This window comes from Acromyrmex echinatior, chromosome 8 (genome assembly GCF_024713525.1).
Source record: "Acromyrmex echinatior isolate Ae372 chromosome 8, ASM2471352v2, whole genome shotgun sequence".
NCBI lineage: Eukaryota > Metazoa > Arthropoda > Insecta > Hymenoptera > Formicidae > Acromyrmex > Acromyrmex echinatior.
In genome coordinates, this window is record NC_141859.1 from 13,133,699 (window position 1) to 13,148,163 (window position 14,465).

Genomic DNA, 14,465 nt, shown 5'->3' on the forward strand with positions numbered 1-14,465 from the left:
TTTTATTTGATATTTATTTGTTTACTTTTATTTTATAGAAGCATGTTTAATTTTTTTTTTATTTATTTAAACATGTGTTTTTTATTACATTCATTTAAACATGTGTTCTAATTCTTATTACACTTAAGAAAAATGCTCGTAATAAATCTATATACCAAACATTTGTAACTAAAAAAATTACATGTTATTTTTGATGATAGGGAAAATTATGTAGAATATCTATGAAATAGAATTTCAGTGTATATGTGCTATTCATCATGAAAATGATACATTACATTCGTTAAAAGTATACTTAGCTGTCACGCAATATTCGCTGTCACTTCACCATCGGTGCAGCTTAAAAAGTCTATTACATTAAAAAGCAACTTTCAGTCAGTATTTTTCAAGATATCAGATTAAGTTACCAAGTGGAATCTTTTCATATAGGTAGTCACATTCAAGGTAAATGGAATTTGTTGAAATGTACTTTATTCATATTATAAAATTAATAAATTATGCTAATAGCAAATAATATGCACATATAGTCTGTGCTATAATGTGATAATAATATTACACATAATTTGAAGGTAGATAATTTGAATGTGATAATAATATTACACATAATTTGAAGATTTCTAATATATAATTAATATAACATATTAATTATCATATTTTAGTATAATTATTAGGTGTTGGAATTAATTCGTAGCGTTTTTTAATGAAAGAATGTTATTTATTTCACATGAGCATTAAAAAATACATTAATGAAAGTACTTCCCATCACTTGTAAAACGCTACGAATTAATTCCAACACCTAATATTATTTTACAATTGTATTTCACGTATAATAAGCTTTTATACTTATTTTGTAAAGTATTCATAAACATTCAAATAATTTTTTTATAATGTTCAACGAGATATCTTTAGCTTTGCTATGATTTAATTAATGTAGTTGATAGATTGTTAAGATTATTAATGTTAAATAAGATCTTTTCACTTCCATAGAAGTTTAAATTCAAAGTAAACAATGGTTTCAATAAAGCTAGTATCGTTTGAGGAAGAACTAAAGAAGAATCCCGAATTAAAAGAGTCAGATATACAAATGTTAAGGGAATGGTGCGAAAAGCAGTCTTATCTGCCCAAAATATCAAATAGTGAATTAGCATTGTTCTTGCATAGTAATTATTATCGACTTGAACCAACGAAAACTACTATCGACACCTTTTTCACAGTTAGAACTCACGTACCTGAGTTTTTTTACAATCGAGATCCTATTAACAACAAAGAACTCAAAAAAGCAACTGAAACGGTGTAAGTATATTTACAATTTTTTTTTTTTTTAATTACTCATTATGTTCGCGATAAATTATGTTGTATGTAACAAACAGGATGCAGGAATATTTTTCTCGTAAAGAAATTTTGCGTACAAAGTATATATATATATATATATGTGTATAAAATCATATTATCGACAGAACGAACATAATTTTGGAAGGAACTACTAAAGAAGGTTATAAAATTATTTATGGAAGACTCCTAGATGACGAACCATCGCATTTCGTTTACAACGATACTATGAAATTTCTGAATATGGTGATTGATTTATGGCTCTATATGGAAGGCACTTGTGATGGTCATGTATTGTTAATCGACATGAAAAACGTTTCTCTCGGCCACGTCGGTCGTTTGAGTCCCATGGCCTTAAAGAAATTCCTTTACTATCTGCAAGACGGGTTACCTGTTAGATTGAAGAGCTTTCACTTCATGAATGCTTCTCCGGTAATAGATCTCATTTTGAATATGATGAGACCTTTCATGAAAAAGCAGCTGATGGATATGGTAAGATTGAAATCATTATAAATATATCAATTGTCCAATCCTCCGTTTATTAAAAAATGAAAAATCAATTTCCTATTTAATTAATTTCCTATTTAATTAATTGTTTTAGAAATACTGTATTTCTTTTAAGATACAATTTTAAGTATATTATTAATATTACGTTTTACATTTAAATTTTCTTATTTCTTTTTTATAAATTTAAAAAAAATTTTTTTTTTTAATTAAACCGCTACAGCACGAAATATTACAACAATATTATTTTGAAAGGTTGTAATATTTCATAAAACATTGCAGCAATATTTCTATGTCCGTAAAAATAAAGTATTGCTATAACACATTATGCAATATCTTAATAATTATTTTAGTTCTATTAATTGCTAACATATTATTAAAAATTAAAATGCCTATAATGTCAAAGTTGGATCTTCATTCCTTAAACAATTCAATCTTGAATTACTATATATACTCGCCGAGACGAGGCGAAATTAGCTCAGATCTCGTCTAGATCTCGATTTGGTCTCGAAATTTTCATCTCGTCTCGGTATCGGCCTGGTCTCAACAATAATAATGTCGTCTTGGTCTCGATCTCGAGTCGAGACTCTCGGTCTCGATAATCATAATAAGCGTTTTTTCAATTTCTTCTGTGATCTATGCGATTAAACTTCACTATTATTCACTGTTTTATGAATTAATTAAATTTTTAAACTTTTTTATTGATTTGTGTACTAATAATAGCAGTAATTTTTTGAAAAATAAATGAATATATCTGGTTTAAAGCATATTTTTTAAATGATTTTATTTAAAGTTGCATCTTGTGATTATGTTATTAGAGAAAAGTTATTGAGATTATTTATCATTAAATAATCAATATAAAATTTAGTAATTGCATACACGAAAAATATTTAATATTTGCTAATCTTTATACCAAATTAATAAAAATATAGCAAATTTCTTTCAATAATAACAATGTATATTATTTTATAATTTTTTATAAGTTAATTTTTATAAATGTTTTTCTTTATCAAACATGTTTGTTTATTCATTTTCCTTTATCTTCAACATGTTTTTTCAACGTTAGTGAGTGACGTTATGATCATTTTTAATCTATGAAACATTTCTAGCAAAACAGAAACGTAAGAATAAGATACTTACATCAAATAAGTCTATGCAATTAAATTTATATGATTACGTATATATGTACATGCCTATATATGTGTTAAATGTAGGTGTATAAATGTGTTAATTTACTCGTAGTTTTTAAGTACCAAGATGCACCATAAAGTTCAATAAAATTTTTTAAAATTAAATGTACATAAAACGATTATGAATTATTATTGTTTCTTAAGAAGTAATTTCTTTTTTATTAAACCTAATTTTAAAGAATTTTTAAAACATTTTTTTTTTAATTCATATAATACTACATCATTCATACAATATTCCGACTTCTAACTTCTTTTCCCTTACTATATACGAATATATGTCTATTCGATCCTCGTAGTTTAAGGCCCGGTTTTTTATCACCTGGTTAACTTGTTGATTAAGCTTAACTTGATATTTTATCCAATGAGCTTTATCTGTGATGAAGCTCATTGAGTGAAACAATTATGTAATATTATACAAAATTGCAAATATATCGAACGAAGAATACTTTTATTATATATTAAGTCTTTTTCTTCTGATTGGTTTTCGAAAGTTGTTGAGTTTCTTGTTTAATTAACTCTATCATACGCAATTTTCTTGCTGAAGTGATCGCAATGATTAGATTAAGTACAAGTTAACCAGATAATGAAAAAGAGTCTGAGACTTATATCTTACGCGTTAGAAATTATATTTGACATTATAAAATTCGAGAGTTTCGACGAGACTCTCGGTATCGTCGAGACTCTCGGTATAAAAAGACTCGTATCGGTCTCGAATTCGGACTTTGAGTTTCGTCTCGGTCTCGTCTCGGTCTCGTCTCGGTCTCGGCATCGAGACCAGTTTCGATATCGTCCGAAATACTAATATATGTACCTGCATATATACCATATTATAGTCTTTCGAACTGCGCACCAAATTGTTTTTCTGGACTATAAACGCAATTAAACTACTCTAATAATCGCGAATTAAATTGACAAGCAATTTTAATAATTTGATGCCCACAAATAGCACAAAAGTGTAAAAATTAATTAATTTCTATAATTCTATAATTCTAGTTTCATATGCATACTATGAATGATACTTTGGAGAAATTTGTACCTCTCGAAGTTCTTCCAAACGAAGCAGGTGGTCAAGCTGGACCTGTAAGAGACTTACATGATAAACAAGTGAAAAAATTGATAGATCATGTTGTCTGGTTCCAAGAAGATGAAGCTAATCATCGTGTTAATGAATCGCTACGACCGGGCAAGGCAAAGACAGCAACGGATTTATTTGGCGTTGAAGGAAGTTTTAAGAAGCTTGAAATTGATTGATGGAATCATATTTTGCAACACCAATGGTATTATTGATCTTATATTTAGAACACAATAACACAGTTTTCGAAAATGAAAATATTATTTAACATTTATTATTATATAGAAAGGACAGTTTTGCTAAGTATATACAAATTTAGCTAGATACAGATCTGAAAATAAAAATAATTTTATTAAATTATCGAAATAATTATGTAAAATGATCAAAATAATTGTTAGAATGTAAAAATTTCTTGCAACATTGCTCAATGCTCATTATGCTTGAACATCCTTTATAATTATTATATTTTAACCTTCGTAATAATTTTAAGTTTAACGAAATTATTTTCAAATCTGTATATCTAACTAAAATCAACCGATGCGGTAGTGTCGCGATGCCAAGTGCATAAAAATATAAAATGGGTCATTTGACGGATCGCTTGACCGCTTGACATGTGAACGTCATTACGTATATGTTCGTACCGTTACCAAATTCGCGACACTGCCACTAGCTTTGTCTAGAGTTTTGACATCAACAAACTGTAGATTAAAATTATTTAGAAACTAAAACCGCAATCAAAAATCTAAAAACATTTTTATTATATAATGTCATCGGTATCTCTCAATGGCGATCAGTCCGAATAAAATTAGTGCAGCTGATATCGAGATCGTGTCTCGAAAAGAGATTATTTCAACTTTTCAAATTTTTTCAGTAGTACATATATATAAAGCGTTTTGTCCATTAAGCTGCTGTTCATAATGCCTTCATGCAATTTTGATTCTAATATAAAATTAAAATAAAATTAGCAGCAAAAGTAAATCTTGATATGCATACGAATGTAATTTATGTAACAGATAAAGAGGGAGAGGGCAGGAGAGAGCGAGAGAGAGCGAGGGAGAGAAGGAGAGAAGGAGAGAGGGAGGACGGGAAGGGGAGAGAGAGGGAGGGAGAGATTGTGGAAAAACAACAGTGTAAAGGAGAGAAAATGAGAGCAAGGAGAAAATGAGAAAAGGCGCGCGCGCGCGAGAGCAAGAGCAATTCTTGATATTAAATCCATACACTCGTAAAAAATTTGTATTAGTGATAATACTTATAAAGTTAACGGTGCAATTCTTTATCATGATAAAAATGTAAACGAAGGATATTATACAAATTTATTGTGAGCTAAAGATACAAAATGTATATCTGTAAATGATTTAAAAATTGAAATATGTAAGTGGCCTTGAAATGTTAAGCATATATATTTTTCTTGGGACAAATCTAAAGTTAAATTAACAATAAATGAGTTAAATCAATACAATATGATTTAATATTAAATAAATATAAATTTACAAAATAACAATTTTACAAATAATTTGTTCATTTTTAGAAGATTTAAATTCTATATTATTACATTTTCAAAAATTTAAAAAAGCAGTGAAATCTCTAAAAAAATCTTTTTAAAAAAAGAAAAAATATACGCCAAGTGCATAAAAAAGATATTAAATATATTCTTCTTAAAACGGATATGAAATAAATATAATTAGCCAAGTATTTCATTATGTTAGACACATAAGATATGTACATTGAATGTAACTAAAATTGTCAATGTATTAATATAAAATTGCTAATAGATGATAGAAAACTTGGCATACTCAGGTAGCATTGTTATACTTTTATGAATATATTATTTCATAGTATTAACATTATAAATTAAAATGTAATGGTGACATAATTTGTAAGACATGGAAAATATATTCATAAATAATAGACGTGATATAAGTTATGCAAAAAAATGTGTAATAATATTGATAATATATAGACATAGAAACATTATAGATACGAATTTACAAGATTAGTAAGCAAATATTAACATCTCTTCTTTGTTGAATTATTATTTTTATAGTTCAATTATTTTTTTCCAGTTTTTTTTCATTATAATGCATTGACAATTTTATATTAATATATTGACAATTTTAGTTACTTTCAATTCATCTTATGTGTCTTGCGTGATGAAATATTTGGCTAATTACATTTATTTCATAGGTTTTTTATTAAGAAGACTGTATTCAATCTTTTATTAAGAAAACTGTATTCAATTTTTTTATGCACTTGGCGTATATTTTTCCTTTTTTTAAAAAAATTCTTTTATAGATATCTAACAAAATAGTTCTTTCTATGTTATAACACTGTATTATATAATATTTAGTTAATTTTAGTAACATTAAATATAATTTAGTATATAGTAACAACTGTATAATTAATTACGAGTAGATTAGTTGAAACGTATAGTAGATGAATATTTATATTACAAATTACGATTGCATATACAAGTCAAAGTCAATTATATTAGTCTTACTTTACATTTACTTACATAGTAATCAGATTTCTTATTTACTTTATATTATATATTATTCATATATTGTATTATTATATGAATGTATAATTATATTTATACAGTAATCATATTGATTATTCAAGGAAACAAAAGTCAACAAAAAATTAAAATGACATCAAAATGATTTTATTTTGATGCTTAAAATAAATAAGTAGTCAAATATTGTAACCAAAAGTCATCATTTTGACATAAAGTCATTTTGATTTTCTCTTGATTTGATGTGTTCCTTAGATATTTAATTCCAGTATTTATAGTAATTGATAGTGCGTGGGGATAAAATTATCTTTACTTTGAGTACTTTATTTATACTTTTGAGCTTGAAATTATCTTGTTATGTTAGTTTCAACAAAGATTAATGCATGTATATATTATTTAATTTTAAATATATAATTCATATTAAAAAAGTTTTTGTTCTCATTTAAAATAATCATAAGCATTTGTATACTTTACGTATATAAATATAATATTTTAATTAAATATAAAACAATCACATTGTGATTCAATAAATAAACAAAGAAGGGCCACGAGCCAAACTGGAAGTTAATGCTATATATTAAATCTCATATAATATATATAAAAACAAACGTTTCAATCTCTATCGAGTCATTCTCAATATTTAAATATCGCCTAAAATGTTAAACCGAATACAATTTATGATGAACTATAAAATAATATAATAATCTCTAATTCTTATCTTACACGTTTTAGATATCACTCACAGTTCCACTTATGTGATGAAATGAATCGGCAGTCAATCATACCATTCAATGATCAATGCAAATAAAAAAATGTGCAGATTTTTAACAGTGTGAACCAAATTTTATGTGAGCGTGGATAAAAATACTTAATAAATTAATAAGTACATTTAATAATAAAATTGAGTTTAAGGTGATGTAACAATTAACAAATCTAAATTCTATTTTGATTGTAATAATATTGTAATTTATTGTAGAGGAGACCGGGGCTAAAAGTTTCGATTTTGAGAAAACATAAAAAATGACAAGAAAGTAATGTAGTTATTTTCTTCATTATTAGACTAATTTATTGTTGAATTTATTGTACCTTAAAATTCTCAGCTTATATAATATTTAATGTATTGTAACAGATTTTTTATAGGAAGTCATTTATTTGTGACTGGTCGAAGCGGAACTTCTTACCCCCTTCGCGGGGGTAGTTGTTATTGCATTGGAGTAAGTTATTACTACAAGATGTACAACTTTGCTTCCGCCGTTTTCCTATAGATGGCTTTAGTGGTAAGTGGTGGTCGAAATAAATAGATCATAGACGTCATACAATAAACTTGGGCATCTGCCAACATAATCTCATAGAAACATTAGTCGGTTTGTGTCTGCATCATAAAGTTATTCTCGATTGAAAATGTCAGTTTACGAGCCAAATTTTCATCATTTGCGGCAGGTTTTAATTTTCTGCTTCAATATGAAGAAATCTGCGGCTGAGGCTCATCGAATGCTCTCAAATACTTATGGTGAGGCCGCTATTAGTGAAAGAACGTCGTGAGTGGTTTCAACGCTTCAAGAACGGTGATTTTGACGTCGAAGATCGGCATAGCGGTGGAAGAGAGAAGGTTTTCGAAGATGCAGAATTGGAGGCATTACTTGATCAAGATTCGTGTGAAAATCAAAAAAATTTCGCACGATCATTAGGAGTGACTCAACAAGCCATTTCAAAACGCTTCAAAATCATGGGAATGATTCAGAAGCAAGGAAATTGGGCCGTTGAAACCGAGAGATGTTGAACGGCGTTTGTTTGCTTGTGAACAGCTGCTTGAAAGGCAAAGACGGAAGGGATTTCTGCATCGCATTGTGACTGGGGACGAAAAATGGATTCATTACGATAACCCCAAGCGCAGAAAATCATGGGGAGTTCCCGGTCATGCTTTCACGTCGACGGCCAAACCGAATATTCACGGCTCCAAGGTCATGCTCTGTATTTGGTGGGACCAGCTCGGCGTATTATGAATTGTTAAAACCGACTGAAACAATCACAGGCGATCAGTATCGAACGCAATTGATGCGTTTGAGCCGAGCATTGAAAGACAAACGGCCGCAATACAACGAGAGACACGATAAAGTGATTTTGCAACATGACAAAGCTCGACTCCATGTTGCGAAAGTGGTCAAGACATATAATAAAAAATAAGAGTTGCTTTTAATAAAATATTCTAATTTCATTTTCTAATAAAGTAAAATATAATTTTATTAATAATATTTATATGTTAAGCTCCAAATCAATAATTATATTCTATCTTTAAATAAATATCAAAACAATATAATAATCATAAATGTTATCTTTGATATAAAAAGAAAAATCTTGTCAGCCTTATATGTTTATTTGAACTTGCTTATTGAGATTTACACTTATGATAAGTTATTAATAATGTTAAACCTAATATAATTAATTAGCCTTCTTGAGGATCACAAATCGTTACATGACTCACCGGAATCAGTTTGGACAAATGTATGATATCATATTTATGTCTTTTATACATTCACAATGAGCTCAGTTTTTGCAAAGTATACATTCGATCCACTCTTCTCTGAGCTGTGATTTGGAATATGCATCACAACAAATATTGCAATAATATTCAAAGTTGTTTTCTTCTTTTCGTTCTTGAAGAATCTCCCGTTTAACTGGATTTTTATCTTCCCTTTTCCTTTTTTCAGCCATGGGAACGGCTATAGTTGTCAAAAATAGTTAGAAAAGTGAGTTTTATTCTCGAAAAAGTGAGAAAATATTGAGTCGATAAAAAAAAATGAACCTTCTTAAGATTAAAAAATAAATGTTTCTTAAGAATTTGAATGTTTTTTTCAATATACCTTCTCAAAAAATTAAATTTCAGAAATAAAACCAATAACAGCATATAACAGGATATGTATATGAAACCTATTCTTGTACAAAATTAGACTTAAAATACATAGATTAAGCCATTATGAAAGAAAAATTTTCACTTCCTACCCTTACTATTGCAATAACGGCAATAAAACAAATTTTTTATTATAATTTTTTTCTATTTCTCTAATCTAGGAAAAATTATGAAGATTAGTGAGAGAGAGAAAGAGATGTTTTGATATTAAAAATTGGCAATAAAAAATACCGGAAAATATTGTCAGTATTTTTTACAGATTTATAAAATAGAAATTATAATTTTTAAAAAATTACAAGTTTATAACTGCCAAATATAAAAAGTGTAATGAAGTTACACTTTTGCATAAAAACTTGAGGAAATTTCATATTTTTAATTTCTCTCTCTCTCTCTCTCTCTCTCTCTCTCTTTCATTGATGTTTAAGAATCTAAAATAATTTGGAAGGGTTCCGATAGCGCACATCGTTAATTGGCCAATTTAAAAAAAAATTTTCATTAATAAAACAATGAAAAATTACTAAGCACTGGCCGATGTGAATGGATGTGCTATTGAACTAACAGGACTCTTCCAATAATTTGAGGTGAATATTGTTAGAAAGATATTGTCATAAAAAAACATGAAGTTAATTATTTGGTTTTTACTTAATTTGATAATTATAAATTTAGTGAATTTTAAAAAATGTTTCTTAATGATTGAAACATCACTAACTTTTTAATAATTTTTCATTGATTAAAAAAAAAGAAAAAATTACGATAAAAATTTTTTGATTATCATTATGGTAATATTAAGGATGAGGGGTGAAAATAAGGAAAAGAGGTTTTCTTTCATAGAAGTCTGATAATCGACGTACGTCAAATTTAAATTGTTACAGAGATTCTTTTCATATCTGCCTTTTTAAATTTTGTCTTTAACTTTAGTGTGGATATTAACACTACCGTCCATAAATTTAAAAATATTTGCAATTTTCTTATAATTTATAGAAACTTATATCTCAGTGAAAAAAAATTATAAAGAAATTTCCAAAAATATATATAAAAAACAAAAAATAGAACTTTAAGACTCCTGAGTACTTATTTCAGCCATATTGAATCGTGACCTCATAAGCGAGGAATGTGTTATAGCGACACGTTGACTTTTCTTGCATACCATTTGTAAATAAAGATAATTTGAATAAAATGAAATGATAAGATCGCTTTAACACACTTGCAAAAATGGACGAAAACTATTCTTATTTCCCTTGACAGTCAGTAAATAGTCATAAAAAGCATGTAAAGTGCGTTTACTAGTTTTTATTTAATGCGCATATATAGGCTATTTTCACCTCACGAGCCTTTTCCTAACGATCAGGAGAGATAAGGAGAATCTTTGTCCATTTTTACAAATGTTTTAAAGCGATCTCATTATTTTGTTTCATCTAAATTCTCTTTATTTATAAATGGTATAAAAAAATGCGAGTCAGAGAGCAGTAATGCGCGGCAGCATTTTGCAATTACAGGTTTTGAGTCGTCATGTTCTCTCTCAGGTTTCTCTCTGGCAGTAATCTTGCAATAATATTAAGAATTTGCTAATATTGCATGATAATACGTCAGTAATATTGTATAAATATTGCTGCAATATTAAATGACAAATTAATCGCAGAAATATTACTGCGATTTTTATAATATTACAGTAATATTAGGCAATATTTCTACATATTATGTTAATATTTTGCAATATTCCGATAATATTTTATATACTGTAGTAATATTGCAGTAATATTATATAGTAATATGCCAATAATATATTAATATCACTATAATAATAAATGTTTGCAAAAAATTTATTGCAGAAATATTTCTGTGATATTTCTTCAATATTGCTGCAACATTATAATATATTACAATAATTAATCCAGTTTTATTAATTGTTAAAATGTTATTGCATAATATTGCACTTTAAAGTACGTATAATAAAGTCATGATAAAGAAAGATTCAGAGGCCTAGAAAGTACTTCCAAAAAGTGAAATCTCCGGGAGACACGCCAACTCGATTTGCGTATTCCTTTTAATAAGACTGTTGGACGTTTTCTTCTTACGAGTAGCGTGTCCCTCTCATGGCTAGGCTGCGTACTTACCTCTTCAACACAAAATATTGCAATAATATTTCAATAATGCACGACATATATGATGATAATTGCGACATTGCTGCACTATTACTAAAACTAAAACATTTTATTGGAAATATTGCTACAATATTACAAAAATTGTAATTTTAATTTTGTAGAAAATATTGCAATATATTGTTGCAATATTACAATAAATTAGTATGCAGACCCATCACGAAAGGGATCTCAAGAAGAAAATGCCCAGAAGTTCTATAAGAAGGAGTATGCAAATTTCTTTTATAAATCGAATAAACGAGCCTCCTGGAGATTCCTTTTATGTTTTCTAGATTCCCGAATTTTTTATCATAATTTTATCGTATGTATTTTGTAATATGATGCTAAACACACAACACACAATAATATGTTAGCAATTAATAGAACTAGAATAATTATTGAAATATTGCATAATTTTGCAGTAATATCTATGCAATATTTCTCTAAATATAATCTAAATATAATATTAGGTGTTGGAATTAATTCGTAGCGTTTTTAATGAAAGAATGTTATTTATTTCACATGAGCATTAAAAAATACATTAATGAAAGTACTTCCCATCACTTGTAAAACGCTACGAATTAATTCCAACACCTAATATATAATTATAACACTGTAAATTGCAATATTTTTTACAAAATATTTTTCAATACTGTTGCAACTGTTACGTCCAAGCTCCGCATGCATGTAGCTGAGGGAGTGAATGCAATAAAAACCGAATTATTAAATCGATTTGTCGTATCCAGGCTCCGGATCGCAAAAGAGCTGTTGGAAAGGATCGACGCAAATCGGGAGGCACTTCGCTTTATCGTGAGCCATCCTAATGAGTCGGGGGTGGAGGACGAAGTGAAAACCTCAATTCGTGCTCTGCTAAGCGGATTCACAGTCGAATGTACTTTTAGTTTAAAGGGCCCAAACTGGGTCAGTATGCCACGACGACGTACTTTAACACCAGATATGGCAGTATATCCGTATGCCCTGGCTTTCGGTCATGGAACTTAATCCAAGTGACCGGGGAGAGGGCGAAGTGCAACCGCGGGAGCTTACAATTAATACAAGGAGAGGTTTTTCAAATTAACAAATGAGGATTAAATTTATAATACTAATATAATAAAAGAAATATTTAGCAATACATTTTTGTTATACAATTTCTTTGGTTTGTTTCGTTTTGGTTAAGTATGTTTTTATGTGCGTGTGTGAAAGTATCGTGTGGCAGAAGGAAGTTACGGAGAGGATAGCGAAGAAATAAAGAGTGAAGGAGGTTTTTAGTGAGTGGATTTGAGAGAATTCGGCCTGATTTTTCTCGAATGATAGTATTAACAGGCGGAGCCTGGACACGAGCGAATAATTGACAGGGGCGATCAATTATCGTGAAGCGACAGCGACAGAGATTGAAATTATAGCGTAGACTGCAATGATTTTATTTCTTTACTTTTATTTACCTTGGGAACTCAAAAGGGAGAAAGAAAGAAAGAAAAATGTTACGTCCTACAGACGCCACGATTTTTTTCTTCGCCGCGACTATGGTTGGCGTCTACGAGACTCGAGCGGCGCCTTCTGATAACGGACTGACAGAATTGAAAAAGGGACCGGACATGCGCCGCGAAAACTCGTAAATGTCAATCAACCTGGAAAGAATAATAACCTTAATGTAGGCCCGAAAAGGGACAAGATTGCAAAGACATTATAAATGTACCGAAGTCATGCAATAGTAAAAATCTAGGCTTTATCATCCGAGACTGACTAACAATTTTATCTTAGAAAACAGGCGCCATGTCGCACTTAAAAAAAAAACGTAACCGCATAGCATAACTTCCAACAGGAGCATTATCTGAAACCAGACTCGCAACTGACAATGGTAGCATGGTAACCATCTGCTTATCTAGTCATATTTTTCGCGAGAATAACAGAATTCGTCATCCGTCTCGGAGCAATCTTGGCTCTTTAAGGAAAACCATAAATCACTTTCTCTTCTTCTCGAAACTATTCTACATACTTTAAATCAACAATGATAGAACGTTATAAAAATCTCGCGTGACATTACAACTAACTTTAGCATCCTAAACAAAGGACTTAACACCCTTTTTTCGGGGTGTTAAATAGAGGTCCCGCGGAAGCACAGAGCGTCAGTAAGAAATCTTGAAGCACCCGGTTCACGTCAGTACCAAATTTTGAAGCACCCGGTTCACGTCAGAACGAAATCTTGAAGCACCCGGTTCACGTCAGTATCAAATTTTGAAGCACCCGGTTCACGTCAGTACAGAATTTTAAACCATTCAGTCTACGTCAGTGGAGTTTGCGCTTAGTTACTCACTGTCTCGGACAGTGAAAATCATTATAACCCGCGCTAATCACGCCAATTCGCGATCCCGTCTGAGTGTGAACTTGTGTAATCAAGTGTAATCAAATCGCACTGAAGTTAGCCATACGCCACGGCGACTGCCCTTCAGACGCTCTTCGCTGATAACGGATCTCCTTGGCCACTCGCCCAGAACCTATCCGATATCTTGAGAACAGCTACTAAATAAGTCATAATTATTTACAGTCCACCGTCGCGTTTCCCATGGAAAAATACATTCATTGTACACACACGCGCGCGCACACACACATACACGCATTCATCCACAAGATAGTATATATTTTTTCTATAGATAATATATATTTTTTATGTAAAGAGAAGTTATAATGTACAAAACCTTTGTTTATTATTTTATTAATAAATGTAACTTAAGGTATTCCCCTGTCTTTTATTAACATCACCTCTCGCATTCACTTCCCTCGAATACCTGAGATCGCACGAGGTCCAGTCCCGGGT

The 14,465-nt window shown here is 29.7% G+C and overlaps 1 protein-coding gene across 4 annotated transcripts; it reads left to right on the forward strand.

Annotated features, from left to right (window-relative positions):
* The first annotated feature begins 344 nt into the window (after positions 1-344).
* LOC105144352 (alpha-tocopherol transfer protein-like) lies at positions 345-7,668 on the forward strand. 4 transcript variants are annotated; one of them, XR_845894.2, is made up of 6 exons: positions 345-441; positions 985-1,290; positions 1,455-1,818; positions 4,014-4,297; positions 7,337-7,452; positions 7,581-7,668. XR_845894.2 is itself a non-coding variant. In XM_011053208.2 (5 exons), the coding sequence occupies exons 2-4, from the start codon at positions 1,007-1,009 to the stop codon at positions 4,269-4,271; spliced, it is 906 nt and encodes a 301-aa protein (XP_011051510.1). In that variant the 5' UTR covers positions 345-441; positions 985-1,006; the 3' UTR covers positions 4,272-4,297; positions 7,337-7,668. The 4 variants fall into 4 exon arrangements, 3 of the variants coding, with proteins under 3 accessions (XP_011051510.1, XP_011051512.1, XP_011051511.1); XM_011053208.2 differs by having other exon boundaries at positions 7,337-7,668; XM_011053210.2 differs by lacking the exons at positions 7,337-7,452; positions 7,581-7,668 and adding an exon at positions 5,106-6,978.
* The last annotated feature ends 6,797 nt before the right edge of the window (positions 7,669-14,465 follow it).

What these genes read in the sequence shown, in the direction of transcription:
- LOC105144352 (XM_011053208.2), top strand. Translation starts at nt 1,007, where the DNA reads ATGGTTTCAATAAAGCTAGTATCGTTTGAGGAAGAACTAAAGAAGAAT. An exon ending in AAAAAAGCAACTGAAACGGT is followed by an intron (nt 1,291 to 1,454) that starts GTAAGTATATTT and finishes TATTATCGACAG; the next exon opens with AACGAACATAATTTTGGAAG. An exon ending in AAAAGCAGCTGATGGATATG is followed by an intron (nt 1,819 to 4,013) that starts GTAAGATTGAAA and finishes CTATAATTCTAG; the next exon opens with TTTCATATGCATACTATGAA.